General features: G+C 37.4%; 1 protein-coding gene across 2 annotated transcripts; it reads right to left on the reverse strand.

The window, feature by feature from the left end:
* Positions 1 to 338: 338 nt before the first annotated feature.
* Positions 339 to 13,533, reverse strand: LOC131331579 (uncharacterized). 2 transcript variants are annotated; one of them, XM_058365618.1, is made up of 21 exons: positions 13,131 to 13,533; positions 12,095 to 12,314; positions 10,074 to 10,130; positions 9,051 to 9,078; positions 8,842 to 8,964; positions 7,286 to 7,397; positions 7,052 to 7,089; positions 6,879 to 6,932; positions 6,041 to 6,109; positions 5,766 to 5,882; positions 5,512 to 5,580; positions 5,073 to 5,152; positions 4,572 to 4,700; positions 4,238 to 4,493; positions 3,701 to 3,793; positions 3,438 to 3,602; positions 2,946 to 3,076; positions 2,714 to 2,852; positions 1,538 to 1,662; positions 1,249 to 1,428; positions 339 to 613 (listed from the first exon to the last, which is right to left on the reverse strand). In XM_058365618.1, exons 2-21 carry the CDS (start codon positions 12,187 to 12,189, stop codon positions 574 to 576), a joined length of 2,100 nt encoding a protein of 699 aa, XP_058221601.1. In that variant the 5' UTR covers positions 12,190 to 12,314; positions 13,131 to 13,533; the 3' UTR covers positions 339 to 573. The 2 variants fall into 2 exon arrangements, with proteins under 2 accessions (XP_058221601.1, XP_058221600.1); XM_058365617.1 differs by having other exon boundaries at positions 12,095 to 12,378.
* Positions 13,534 to 14,850: the final 1,317 nt, after the last annotated feature.

A 14,850-nucleotide genomic window follows, 5' to 3' on the forward strand; every position in this document is an offset into this window, starting at 1 on the left:
AGCAGCAAAAGAATATAATCTTGATCATAATCTCAGCAACTAATGAATTGTATACATAATACAAAATTTTAAAGGTTAAAGTTATCGTTCAAACGGTAACCAATGCTAGGGAGACTAGAGGTGTCACAGAAGCACCCAGTTCTAGCTTTTCCTTTCTCTGAAACAAAATGAACCGAACCGTTCCTATTTTATACATATACGGAAAGAAAGATGTTTGCTAGAAAAACAAAAAGAAGATAAAAAACCGAACCAAGCAAAATTATGAGAGCTACAAGATCATTCTTATGGCAGTTCCTTTGCTCTATATGGGCAGGAAAGATGTTTGCAACAGGAAGACGGAAAGTAATAACCGGGATCAACGTTAATATTAGTACAAGAAAACTGATATTATCAAACCTAATTTTACAAAATGGTTGAACTACAAACAAAGTAAACAAGAAGAAGAATATATGAATTCTCCTGTACTGAGTAAAGAAAACTGAAAGATCATATAATGATATGTACATCCAATCAAAATTAATAAATAAACGAAATACAAAGAAGAGCATAGACACAAACAACTTCCAATCTTCTTTATGTTGGGTTCAAATCTCGAGAAACTTGGCCTTGCCATCTGCATAACAAGAGTGAAAGCCATGCAAATAAGTTTGTAATATTAGTAGAAACTAACGAAATCTGTACTAGAAAAACATAACTATGTGTCTTCATTTTCCATTCGCGATAAATAGGATGATACTTAATATTTCTATATTTGAAGATGCTTTGTTGTATATTTATGAAAGACAGAGGTACTACGCACAGAGGGAAAGAGACATCCTGCCCGTTGGAAATGTTTCATGCTTCTTGGACAATCTCACATTTTCAGTAGATACATGCACTAACACATTGAACTAAAACTATTTTTGCCTTCATTTTCACCACCACCACGAAACCGAGCCTTTTAAGTCCCAATCAATTGCGGTTCACTACATGAATCTGTATTCTCCTCATATTAATAATGGATAATGGAGTCTTTTATGTTTTGGTTGTCAGCTACCTAACACACAACCCCTTCTTTATTCAAGCTTAGGACTGGCTGTGTGGCAGATAAGGCTCTATAAACATGGCGCAGGCGGAGTTATTGCATTTATTTTCAATGAACCAGAAATGGACTTGAACAATAACGGCTTATAGGCACGAGTTCTCAGAGGCATAGTCTGTATGTGCTAAATTTAGAATCAAAACATATTATTGATTTCGTAGACGTACCTTGAAAGCAAGAACCTTGCTAGTGAGCTCAAATTGGCATTAGAATGAAACTCCTTATTGGGTTGCTTTTTGCTATCAACTTCTGGACTTGTGTTCTCCGCTTGTTCAGGAGTCATCTTGCCCTTGGAAAAGGTGCGAGCTGCCAGCTCGTGCAGATCTTTCAATGAAGGTTCCTTTGAACTGCATGTATTTCCTAGTTCTTGAGTAACTCATTCTTGTCTAATAAAAGATCATTTTTCAACTGCTATATAAAACATAGCTACACAAGATGTTGAAAGAATCTGCAAACCTTCCGAGCTGCTGAAGGATTCTGGTGACAAAAACTTCACTAGATCCTGGCTTCATGCGCTCCATATCCATGAGTGAATTTGACACTGCATGCACAACTGGCCCTTCTGAATCATCACCAATGGCCTACATTTGCAAACAAATTTAGGAGCTAAGATGTAGCGACATGTCTGACATGGTCCCTGCAACCACTCCAAACTACATGGAGATGGTCTCGTTCCAGTTTCCACAGATGTCAAATGTTACATAAGCAACATACAAGGTGATTGTGGTCCAACCGACTTGCAGATGGTATCATATCAACTATTTTCAACTTCAGATGACAGATCTACAAAAAACCCGGGGGCAAAAGTATAATCGAACTGTAACACTTGCACAATGGTCCATTTTCTTGTTGGGAACTGGATCTCTCTATATGAAGGCTGGAATGAAGGCTGGAGTTGTGACACACAGCTTACAGAATAACTCATTAGAGCCAAGGTTTATGCGGCTAGGCTAAATAATATTCCTCACTGATTCTTACCAGAAAAGCTTAATGACACCAAAAGAGATTAATGTCAAGCAGCATTTATACTTCATACAGAGACATTCATTGATATAAACTTCTTCAAAATGTTTTACAACAGCTAACAGGACGTTATAGCGGACAAAAGCATCAATTTGTGTTTTCTTGAATACTAAAACAAGGTTCTTCAGTTTGAATTTGACTACTAATTAATCTGCTATTTAACTTTCAAATGGTGTTATGCAACAAGGTACAAGCTACCAAGAGACAGATCTATACAAGTGAATTGTTCTTCAGACATAGGAAGTTGCAAAAGCATCTATAAAGTTTTACATTTTTCACCTTCTAAAAATATTCAAGCCCAGCGCACTGAAATGTTCATCACCTTTCATTTATTTCCACCATTACCATCGTCATTGACTTCATAGACTTTTTCATCATATTACAGCCATTAATACTACTTGTCTTAGTGCATGCTTCAGATTAAACCACAGTAAAAACAGTAATAATTTCTCTGCATCTTCATGGTTTTAAATCTTCCTTATCCTAATTTTGAATTTAAAATAATGTGATCCGGTAATCACAAGTGTTGTATCCCTAAGTATTCGATTACAGACTACGACAATTTTGAATAGTGGAAGTTAACCTCAATACGTCGTTTGAAATTCTTACCTCTTTTATTGAAGGGATTAACAACATTGATAGTGGAGCGGACGAAGAAACCGCAGCGATTCTGGCACTGTCTTCCTCATCACTTGTTTGGCGTGATCTTGGAAATGCTTTCTTCTCATTTAAGTAATCACGAAAATGTCTGAAGTAGAAATCCAGATTCAATTTATTATCTAGCTTCTAGAATCAAGCATCAGGTTCCATTTCTAAATCAAAGCACTATCATGATATGTACCTTGAAGAATCGGAGTTATTTGTTGTTAGATCTGATTTTTTATTATCTTGCCCATCCCTACTGATCTTTCCCAATGCAGACCTTTCCCGAGAATTTCCTTTCCTTGATCCTCCTTGAATTGCAGCCTTCGCCTGAACAAATATCATCCAGATATGAATGTTTTAACACAAACCAGCGCTGTTATAACAGGAATGCTTAAAGACAAACAGGATGATTTAAGAGGAAAGATGTTTTAACACAAACCAGCGCTATTATCGGTGAGAATAGCAAGTCGAGAAGGATAACAATAGAAGACCATAGAGAGGAAAAATATATGAATGTTCGGATGTGAAACTACAATCTCGAGGGATGAGTCAGGGTTTCCAGTTTTCCACCATAATTCTAAAGACATCCACCGTATTCTGGGAACCATCTATCATCTACCCTTTTTCAAATTCTACGGTATACTCAAAATAATATTGAAATACATTGGAAAAACATAGAATTAACCACCTCTGCAAGGTTCTTTGCACTGTCTTCAGATACACTTGAAGTTTTTTCTAGGATACCCAGTCTGGACTTAGGAGTTCGGGGGGAATCTGCATCCTCATGTTGTCCGCGGTAGACAATAGTGCCGCTGGTGGAAACATCATCAAAAGAAGTATATGTGCTGCTAGACTACAAGGAAGATTGAATACACAATAGATTCATTTCAAGCATGGCAGAAGAAAAGTACAAACAGCACGACTTCCATCTCAACCAAAAAGTGATCTTACCAAAATACTTTGCTCACTGAACAATGAGGATGAATGAACTCCTCTAGGAGATCGTACAATAACAGTTCCAGACCCGCTCATAGATAATTCTTCCTGTCAACGAACAGTTGAAATAAATCAGACAGACATGAGAATTCATGTAGATAGAAATTGTCTATAACAGCTTCCCAAAACCTTGTCTTGTTAAGTTGTCTAAATTCTAAGCCATGGCATTTCATTTTCATTAAGGCATTCAATTAGTTAGCAAGACGTAGTTGATCTCATAAATTCACTAGATCTCATAAATTCACTGGTAACAAGAATGCCAACCCACTGAGCAGCAACACTCAAAATGCTTTCAGCAAACGGTGTTTCTCTTGCTAATATATGTATTATACATTATAACATGGTTATCTGTCATATTTTTGGACATGATATCATCTCACACTGTGTGCAGGAAACTCCTGAGAGAGAGAGAGAGAGAGAGAGAGAGAGAGAGAGAGAGAGAGAGAGAGAGAGAGAGAGAGAGAGAGAGAGAGAGAGAGAGAGAGATTTTACATCCTCATGGTGATATTCTTGATTCTCATCAACGTATTGATCTCCAGCATCTTTTCCAACCTCATCATAAAGATCACTTCCAGTTGCAGATGCCCACCTGTTACCACCATCTGGTGCTTTTCTTGGAATACCATCTGGTTTCCTGTCTCTGACCTGAGGTGGCCTTACAACACTTCGCACTGTGCCAGAACCAGCACTAGATGATCCACCAATACTGAAGTCCCATCCAGCATTTTTCCAGGTTTTACCTTGGGTGCTGTAAATATGAGAACCAGTCAGCCAACAATCGACTAGATAACAAGAATAGCACAAGAAACTGAGAGATTAAACACACCTGGCTCGTACGGTTCCTTCACCTTTTGAGTCTCTAATCACCTTTACGGTCCCAGATGCCTCCCCAAGAGCTATGGGACCATTTCTTGGGCTTTCTCCATCTTCTTTCAATTGGAACTTTGGTCGCTCTCTGTAACATAACAAAATAGGAGCAGACCAATAGGATTAATAAGCTGAACAGAGAAATTATAAACTTAAATTAGGTTGACGTGCGGAAATATCCATCAGATCTCCAATTAATAGAACCATCAGTACATGTCTAAATTGATATCCGAGTAGTTTAAAGAACTTAACAATGCCTCTAATAATGTTAAACATTTTGCGTATGACACATAAATATCAGGAAAATTACAGTTCAGTCTTTTTGGCACGGCACTAGACATTCCAATGTCAGACAAGCTCATGTGTATATGTTTACATCATTGATCTCAAACTTTAAATGCTATAATAGTCACACTTCATAAGAACAGTTTGAATCATGGAAAATACCAACACAATGCACCTTATTCTCTCCAAAAGCCGTGGACTCTTCCTAGCATTCCTGATAAACCGGTGCTTCAGAAGTTCCTTGGCACTTGGCCTCTGAAATCAACGAGACGAGATAACATTCAAATACATACAACATGCAGCAAAGATCAACCTTAAAAACAAACCAAATGTCAAGAACTCGGCCATTCTGAATGCCAAGAGTATAATTTTGATACTCGTAAGTTGGAGATAAAACCTTTGACCTCTATCAAAGCTGACTGTCGACCCTTTATGAACTTTGGAAAGAATTTTTTGCAAGACCATTCAGGATTTAGCACAGAAACTACACTATATTGAATAATAGCACTACTATTTGCAAAAAAAAAACATCCCGTGTTGTGAATGACCTATTGCACTGCAAAATTTCTCCATGAGAAGAGCAAACTAAAACGAAGGAATTCAGAAGTAGATACCTCGGCAGGAGCCTTCTTCAAACACATTGAAACAAATTCTTTCATAGGACGAGAGAAATGCTCCTCCAACTGCACAAGAAAAACTAAATGAAACTCACTTTCAATGATAATCAGTTGTTAAATGGGGACTTTCTTAATAATCCAAATCAACAAAGAAGAATGATTAGCCAAAGCGACGGCAAATAACCTACTGAAAGAGAGGGGAGTTGGGGTGGGAATGCAGGCAAGGGGTATAATTAAATCATAGAGCGAACCTGGGGTGGATTCTCCCGAGGGATAATAAAAAGAACCCTCATTGGGTGGAGATCTGCAAGAGGAGGTTCCCCTTTTGCCATTTCAATAGCTGTTATACCTAGAGACCAAATATCTGCCTGCATGAAGCCATGAAGGTTAGAATATCGCTCACAAGAGAAAAGGGGGGCAAAAGCAGTTGGAACAGAGGACAGTTGACTGCAATGACAAGAATAAAGTAAGGGAAAACAACTCTCAAAATATGGAAAGAACACAAGACTACTGCCTCAAGAGATACCTTCTCATTGTATCCATCCGAATTTTGAATAACCTCTGGAGCCATCCAAAATGGTGTTCCTACAAAAGTCTGTAAGTCCTAATTATATTACAGCTCCTGATGATTTGAGCACATCGTTTCCATCAAATCCAAAAGCAAGACAATCATGACAACTGAAAAAGATGCAGAACTTCCAGAAAAATCTACTCATCAGGTTCATGGATACTCGAAACTCTAACTGGATGGAATGAGGTATAATGTAGTGATCCAGAAAGCATTATTGTCACTATTGTCACAAAAGCAAGGCAAACATAGAAATCAACACCATTAACATTACACAGATCCACCCTAAAAGTAATTGATGATATTTAACAAACTTATGCAAAAAAGAATACAAACACTACGCCTGGTGATGAGGGCAAATCAGAAAAAATGTGCAAAACCATTAAAGTAGTGGGAAAAGCCAAAAAGGGAAACACGGTAATTAGAAAATCAATTATTAGTTGACGGGGTGGTGCAGCAGTAAGAAAAGGAAAGGGCAATCAGAGAGTCAGATTGACTTAACCAGTTGGACAAACGAATACCAATGAAAACTTCAAAATTTGGCCTTCCCTCAGTTCACTAGTTTGGTAAATGAAAGAAAACATATCAAACTTACTAACAAAAACTTATTAGCGCATGCACAGAGAGAGAGAGAGAGAGAGAGAGAGAGAGGGCCTGCACAGAAGTAGAAGGGTTCCTGAAACTAGGGTCCTAGAACTCTAACTATTTGATAATTAAAAAGAAAAAGAAAAGAAAGAACCAAAAAGTCGTCCTTATATTTAGGAGAGAATAAACTCTAAGAGAGCAATAACAGTACCTTTCTTCTTGAGATTGTCCTTGTTAATTGAGCAGAAACACCAAAGTCAGCAACCTTTTAAGACACAAGAGACTTCAAATGAGCACAACTTGTATACCCTTCAGCCAATTATCCATGCTCAGATGCAAGGAATTAAATAACATAATCAACTTGCTTGAGCACAAAAAATGTACCTTAACATCACCACTCTCTGTCAACAAAATGTTTGCCGCTGCCATGATTATACAGTTTTGTCAGCACACCAGCATAAATTGAACAGTACCGACATAATCCATATGCAGATATGTGCTAATCATCAATAAAAAAACATTTGACCTTTCAAGGACATCACACCAAACACAGGTCTTCTGAGCATAGATGTTTTTTACTGTCATAATAATAGCATATTTAAAATTCCCAAGGATGACCTTTAATATCTCTGTGGATTTTCCCTTCATTGTGGAGGTATTCAACTGCATGCAGCAAGTCACGTAAAATGCAAGCTATAGACATCTCCTCTAGTGGCTGACCCGGTTGAATCTGCACAAGCAATATTTGCATCAGCATCAAAAACTAATACTCCTAATCGACATTGTATGCCTCCAGACAAAGGTAAGCATAGAGAGAAAAACAGGCAGAAAGCAAGCACTTCGATTGAGTTGACTATTTCAGGAATATCCCATACCAAGATGGTCACATCACATACAATTATGGGGAAGTAGGAGCATTTTAGACAAGGTCAATTATATTTTCCTTCCATTTACTCATTAATGTGTTATATTGGACAATGATATGTCCATTCCTTCTATTTGTAAAGGTGTGCAGTGTTGAACAAATATTAAGCCAATTAAGCATCTCTCTTTTTCTTCTTCATTGCTAAACAATTATTTTATGTACACCACAAATACATATGATTACTATAAGCCATAACCCATGCAATGCATGAGAATTGACAAACGTTGATATGGAGGCGAATGCAATTTTTGAAGAGGGCAACAATTGAGATAGATACAAAAACCAATTCTATTAGCCAAACAAATTACTAGTGAATCTTAATTATCTTTCAATCTTTTAAAGGAAAGAGACTGTTGCAACATTGATTTTACTGCTAGGGTTTTCTTATTATGGAAAAGACAGAGTAAAGATAAGGCTTCTTCAAGTTAAGTAGGGGTGCTTTTATAGTTAAAAACAGTTGAAAGAAACAAGAGAAGATGTACAAAGGATGTTAGGTATTTCTTATTGCTGGATTTGTTTCTTTAATTTTTGGAAGGCAGAATATTTTTTTATACTGTGTTCATATCTCTTTAAATTCCTAATGAATTATACTTCCCTTATTCAGCTTTTGTTTCTCACAAGTGCTAGAAGGGAGTGTGTGTGTGAGAGAGAGAGAGAGAGAGAGAGAGAGAGAGAGAGAGAGAGAGAGAGAGAGAGAGATTGCCCAGTCGAATTTTAGAATTATTAGAAAGAAGAGAAGAAAACAAATTGCCATACTATACAGATTATCCTCCTATTTTTGTGATGGTGCAACAACTATTCAGTCAATTGAGCATCTCTCTCTTTGTTCTTCATCCCTAAAAATTTTTCTGCGTACACCACAAGTACATAAAATTACTACTCCATCTGTCCCAAAAAGAATGACAATTTTTGAAACTCGTGTCATTTTTCATCGCTTATATCTTTTAATCTATAATGTTTTTCATTAGTTTGAAAACTTTGTATAGTAAAACTAATCGAGAACTATCAAACAAGATCCATATTGCATATTTTTTGAGATCCATATTGAAAGATATAAGGAATTGAAATTGACACGGATATCAAAAATTGACATCCAATTTGGGACGGAGGGAGTACTACAAACAGACCACGGGATTGCTTCCAAACTCCAGTGTAAAGATGGAAGCGTGACAAGATTGGAACCAATTAGTGAATAAACGCATCACAATCTATCAATTGCATATTCTGAAGCCAAATAGAAGAAACCTACTAGATCGGCAACAGATCCACCAGCCATGTATTCCATTATTATCCACAGTTTGGTCTGCTGGAGGTAGGACCCGTAGTACTCCGTAATATATGCTGATCGACATTGTGATAGAACTGCTATTTCCTGGAATATTTATGAAATAGGGAGGAAATTTGATTACATATGCAACTAATCAAACCAAAAAGTTCCACAAATTAGTGGAGAAATACCTTCTGAATGTCCTCAATTTCATCTTCTCTGTGGAAGAAAATTTCAATAGAATAAGTCTAATGGGAGTAATAACTAAAGAACAGATGAGAGAAGCATGTTATGCAATCCATGGATCCGATTTCCACTTGCAATCATTCGAAATACTGTAGCACAAGGCGCAAGATCTTTGATAGTCAAATCAACCTACAAAGTTATCATTGGCTTTGTCATTTTGGTGCTTGTCTCAGACTCTATCTTTCCTGATTTGGGACCCTATTTGAGGCATTTCTCATTAATTAAATTGAATGAATCAAAAATCTTCCTTTCATGGAGTTTCCCCATTATTCATGTCTTTCTGAATTTCAAAAAAATAAAAAATAAATTGAACCTATTTGAGTATCAAGGAAAATTGCCTAAAGGGGAGAAGAAAGAAAGGAAAGGAAACAACCACAACCGCAGCAGCATATCTGAGGTTCTTCTGAAGTAATTCCCCTTGCTCAACCTTGCTAAAGGCCCTGCTCAGCCCATCAATTCCGCGCACTATTCAGCAAAGCCCAGTTAATTGACAGTTAGCCTATTGTTTGTGTTTTAGTTGCAAATTAACCGCCCGCTCAACTTTATGTACCAAGATTTCATTTATTATAGTGCTTCCAATCAACCATCTCTTCTCAAAATCTACAAGCAATAATTAATGCGCAGAAACTGATCAGATATGCAGATCTCTTCAATACGTCTGAATATGTTATAGCACTTTTGAGAAGTTCATGTAAGTAGCAATTTATGCTGTGTCTGTGCTGTAGGTAGCAATTTATGCCACGAGAATAGTTATGCAAGGCTCTATCAGCCAGCAGTTATTAGCAGCAATCAAACACCTACTGGTGGCTTTACAGGGGAATAAAAGTAGCTCCCGTGATACACAGGTTCATTCTGGAGATAAGTATAAAGACCCAATTTGAAGCATAAATGAGCAGTTGTAGAAGAGAAGGAACGATCTACATAAATTGTTAACAGTGGAGTGGACAAAATTGAAGCTATATACTCACGATTCTTCCAAGTCAATAACTTTGATAGCAACCACTTTTTGAAGCTCCTTATCAAACCTGAAAATCAAACATAGACACTCCTATAAATGTGGAAAATATACCGGATTAGTCAATTTGAATACAAGAAAGCTACTACATTAGTACGCAACAAATTATCTCATAGACAGCCAACGAAGTCTTGTCAATTTACAAAGAAAACTTTAAGTTTTTGAAGTCAAGAGCCAAGCTCCATAACACGAATTTCATCTGCCCCTGATATTTCAGAAGTCTAAGGTAGTCAAGCTAAATAACCTAACCAAACCGAGCCTTACGTCCCAATCACTTGGGGTCGGCTACATGAATCCATTTCCTCCATTGATGTAGGCTTATGTGTGTATATTGGTGAACTAAAATTTTTGTGCCTCCGCTGCAAATATATGGGCTTCTCATCCAAAAGTGTGGTTTGGGATGTTAGGCTTCATTAATTGGTTCATGATGGGGAAGGTTGCTACCAGTGTAGCTTGTCTCCTTTGGGAATCAACATACTACATGTGTTAGGTGAGGAGGACAGTAGAGGTTTTGTAATTGTCCGGTTTGAGAGACGTGCAATTCTGCCATGGAGAGAGGTGGAGAAACCAATGGATGATCTTGCTAAGCGATCAGACGCTTGTAGGTTTATGAACTACATTCAAAAGGAATTCTCTCACTCTTTGACGATACTTTTAAACACTTGCCAACATACATGACCTATATGGTGAGCCTCTAAATAGGTTTAGTGTCATACATTCTTAGCGATGCAACTCATTCAATCCAACTCATCTTTAAACATGTCTAAAAGAAACGTATAACATGCAGTATCAATAAAAAATCCAGAACCAACTTTTAAGATAAAATGTTAGTAATGAAAATACTAAAGATGCAGTACAAAATCAAATATGAGGCGTACAAAATATATGAATATCATGACTTTTAAAGAATTTTTAAATCTTAAGAGAGAGAGTAAAGTTTTTCAGATTGGAAATTAAACTGCATACTATTCTTATGTGATGTCCACTAAAAAGATAAAACTTCATTGAAATGTTGATACACGGCCCGCATCTGTTTCCTACTTTTTGAGGATAAGTCGTTGTCAGCATACATATATCATGTCAAGTCCTCGTGTATGTGTCTATGCTACATAACATTCAAAGTACAAAGAAAGATAGGTGCAGGTAGTAAGCTAGAGCATTTCCGCCTGCCATTACTACAAAGTCACATGTAGCTATGCTACTAAGCTTCCGACATACTTAACCATTAAGATGTCCACAAGTTGACAAATATACATTTCATCTGCCAGCATTAAGATGTCTAAAGCTTCTAAGTTGATGATCACCACGATTTTATTATTCTCTATACTAGTTAAGTGCTGAACCACGAAATCTAGGACAGCTAAAGACCACAACATAAAATGGAAAAATTTAGATACCCCAGCCCATCCATTACCATGACATCTGTAGAAAGTGATCTACAGCTAAAATCTTGTTATCACTCTGGAATCTTTAATAGACCATGTGTAGTAGTAATCAATGAATCAAATGAATTGGTATCTTCAAAAATCCCAGTCTAGGATTAGTGATGTAAGGCAGTCCAAATGTTAGACAATAAACAACATTAAGCTAGTGGAGGCAACATCAGCAAGCTTCCGGAGTCATACAACAAGCAGAAATTCCAAGTGTGCGTGTAGAGACCCTAAGATCAAGTGTTCCACAAGATCTAACCACGTCTTCGTTCTTAGTTTTGCAAAAAACAGCAGCAACATTCATGATGCTTACATAGACAACTACCACTAGTGAGGAACTCAGTTGGGCTTCAAATGGAAACTCACATCTATCAAATTCTCATATACTCACAATAAATCTAAATGGGAGAATGAATCACAACTCAAACCAGACTGTCATTAAAATTGGCATAGGATTCATACTTATTGCAGATTCCTAAAACAGATGAGGTGCAAGAGCCACAAATAGCATAGTTACAAAACCAATATGATTTTTGGGACTTACGCTTTATAGACATCTCCAAAGGATCCTCTTCCAATCAGCTCCAATTCACTAAATCTGGAGCCTGCAACCTCCGCAAGAGCAGCTGCATCAGCCATCCTTCTATACAGATACTTCCCCTCCTCGTCCTCTAAACTAAAGAAGCTAAGCAGGCCAATAACCCCAGGAGACAAATCTTGACTTATGTATGTCTACATTTATCGAACCCCACTTCCACATCACACTGCCAGATTCGCATATTCAGACAATAGACCGGCACAAATTCAATTTGGTTTCAGCCTACAAACCTGAAGTATTGGTACACAATTAGATTCGAAAAGCAAACAAGATCGAGAAATCTCAACTTATTCACACAGCTGAATTCGCATATTCAGATTTCAGATATTAGATTGGTACAAATTCAATTTGGTTTCAACCAATAAACGTGGAGCACAGGTAACAATAATCACCACACATAGTTAGATTAGAAAAGCAAACAAGATTGACAAAACTCAACTGAACCCCACTTCCACTTTACGCAGCCGAATTCCCGTATTCAGCTATTAGATTGGTACAAATGCAATTTGGTTTCAACCAATAAACGTGGAGCACCGACAACAATAATCACCACACATAATTAGATTAGAAAAGCAAACAAGATAGACAAAACTCAATCGAACCCCACTGCTGCTTCACGTAGCCAAATTCGCATATCCAAATATCAGATTGGTACAATTAAATGAAATTTCAACCAACAAACCTGAAGCATTGGTTACAACAATCACCATACATAATTGGAAGAGCAAAAAAGATTGAAATTTGAAATTTTTCTTAAAAACTTAGAGCATAATGTGGGAAGCTGTTGGGGTGAAGTGAAAGCATGGTTAGGTGTGGAGTGGGGAGTGTTAAAAGTGACAAGCCAACCCAATTGGGTCTTTGAAACGCCACCACTGATTCAACAAACAAGAAAGAAAGCGAAATAACAGCGCAAGACTGGGGCTTCAATGTGGGGTTTTGTTTAGGGTTTCGTATATCTAAGAGGGGTTTCTTTTGTGCTTACCCGTCAATGCGAATTTTGATGATGATGGGTTCACCAATCCGGAATCACTCAAAGAAGCTGTGGATCTCTCTCTCTCTCTCTCTCTCTCTCTCTCTCTCTCTCTCTCTCCCTCCTATGGGGATCCTGTTCAGAGGCTGCGCGAGAAGAAGAAGAGGCTGCGCGAGAAGAAGAAGAAGATCAAGAAGAAAAAGATTGACAATGAAGAGAAGGCGTGTTGTTTTCTAGTGATGGTTTCTTTCCTCACCTGAGGTTTTCAATCGCTAATCATGTGAGTTTATTAGGAGAGATTAATTAATTTTAGGTTTTGGACCGGGGACTTGAACCGGGAGATTAATTGGGGCAAAAGCCGGCAAGGAAAAATTTTGGGAAATGGAATTTGTACTCTAGACAAATTAAATTTTGTATTAATTTTTTCATTTCTTGTTTAGCAACAAAAAAGCGGAAATTTTTGTTTTGCCAACTAGTTTGGAACCCTTTTTCCTTCTTCACACATAAACCATTTTTAGAAAGGAAAAAAATATATTTTGAACACGCAACAATTATTTTTATCACGAAAATGACGATATTTTTAACTGAGCCCAGGTGTAGCTAAATAATGATGACTGTGTATAACATATTTTGATTGTGGATAGAGAAATAATCAAGTCGGAGACAACATTTAGATGGACCGATTCTAAACTTTTAGCATGACAACGAGAAAGAAAAGGAAATTCCTTTACAAGCTTGGATACTTGTAATCTTGGATCTGATTCCTCTAGCTCTGGTTGACTTTCTTCTAATCTTATTCTTTTGAATTAGGCTGTACTTGTTCATCAGAAGAAGAAGAAGGGAATGCGAAATTTAGATAGAAATGTAGGGGATTTATAACCCCTGTGACCTAATATTTCAGAAATATCACTGCCATACCTGAATGTTTATCTTTCTGTTTGAAAAGTCCATTTGTTTCTTTCTGTTTTATGCATCATTTTCAGTTCCGGAGGACCTCAGCTTTGTGCTGACTATGAGACACACTTTCAATCCCTTAATTAAGCTACCAATCTGGTTAGTAGTTACTATCTCAGTTATTATTCACAAACACACACACTTCCTATTTTTCCTCAGTTCCTCCTAGTTTTTTTTTTTTTCAATATTGTATACATCAGCAAGTAATAAGGTGTAAGTAGGTTAGTCGATCAGAAATCCCAGATGTCAATTGGGCTAGAGGCCATTGGCAGATCCTCTTACAAAAGTGCAACGTTCCAAACTCATTTGTATCCGGATCTAGATACTTTGATTTGTTTCCGTAGCATTTTTTAACTGAACTTATTGCCTGTGCTTCTTCATTCATCCTAAAACCGAATGGATGATATGGTGGGAGATCATCATCAACGGATCACATCAAAAATAGAAATGCTACTGGTACAGTAGTTGGGACCCAGACAACGTGTACAGCGCGCGTTTGGGCCCGTCTTGGGTCCAACAAAACTAATCGGAACCGTTCATTTTGTTCAATTATCTTTGTCGAATCTGAGACGGGCCAAAACGCGCACTATAGGTCTCCCAAGTGTTATTTGGGGCAGACATACGAAGCTTCGCTCAATTTTAATTGTCCTCCCTGCAAGCGGGCTGTGAGATTGGATTCCAAAATTAGTCAAAGTGTTCATTTACTGACTTGGACACCCGAGTTATAAAAAAACACAAATCACATCCAAATGCGCTAATGAAAAAACAAAGCTCTACC

This window comes from Rhododendron vialii, chromosome 6a, assembly GCF_030253575.1.
Source record: "Rhododendron vialii isolate Sample 1 chromosome 6a, ASM3025357v1".
NCBI classification, from domain to species: Eukaryota; Viridiplantae; Streptophyta; class Magnoliopsida; order Ericales; family Ericaceae; genus Rhododendron; species Rhododendron vialii.

Coding starts and splice junctions, on each gene's coding strand:
- LOC131331579 (XM_058365618.1), bottom strand. CDS start 12,189: ATGGCTGATGCAGCTGCTCTTGCGGAGGTTGCAGGCTCCAGATTTAGT. Junction 4,494..4,571: donor GAAGGAACCGTACGAGCCAG/GTGTGTTTAATC, acceptor TCATATTTACAG/CACCCAAGGTAAAACCTGGA. Junction 3,794..4,237: donor AAGAATATCACCATGAGGAT/GTAAAATCTCTC, acceptor GTTCGTTGACAG/GAAGAATTATCTATGAGCGG.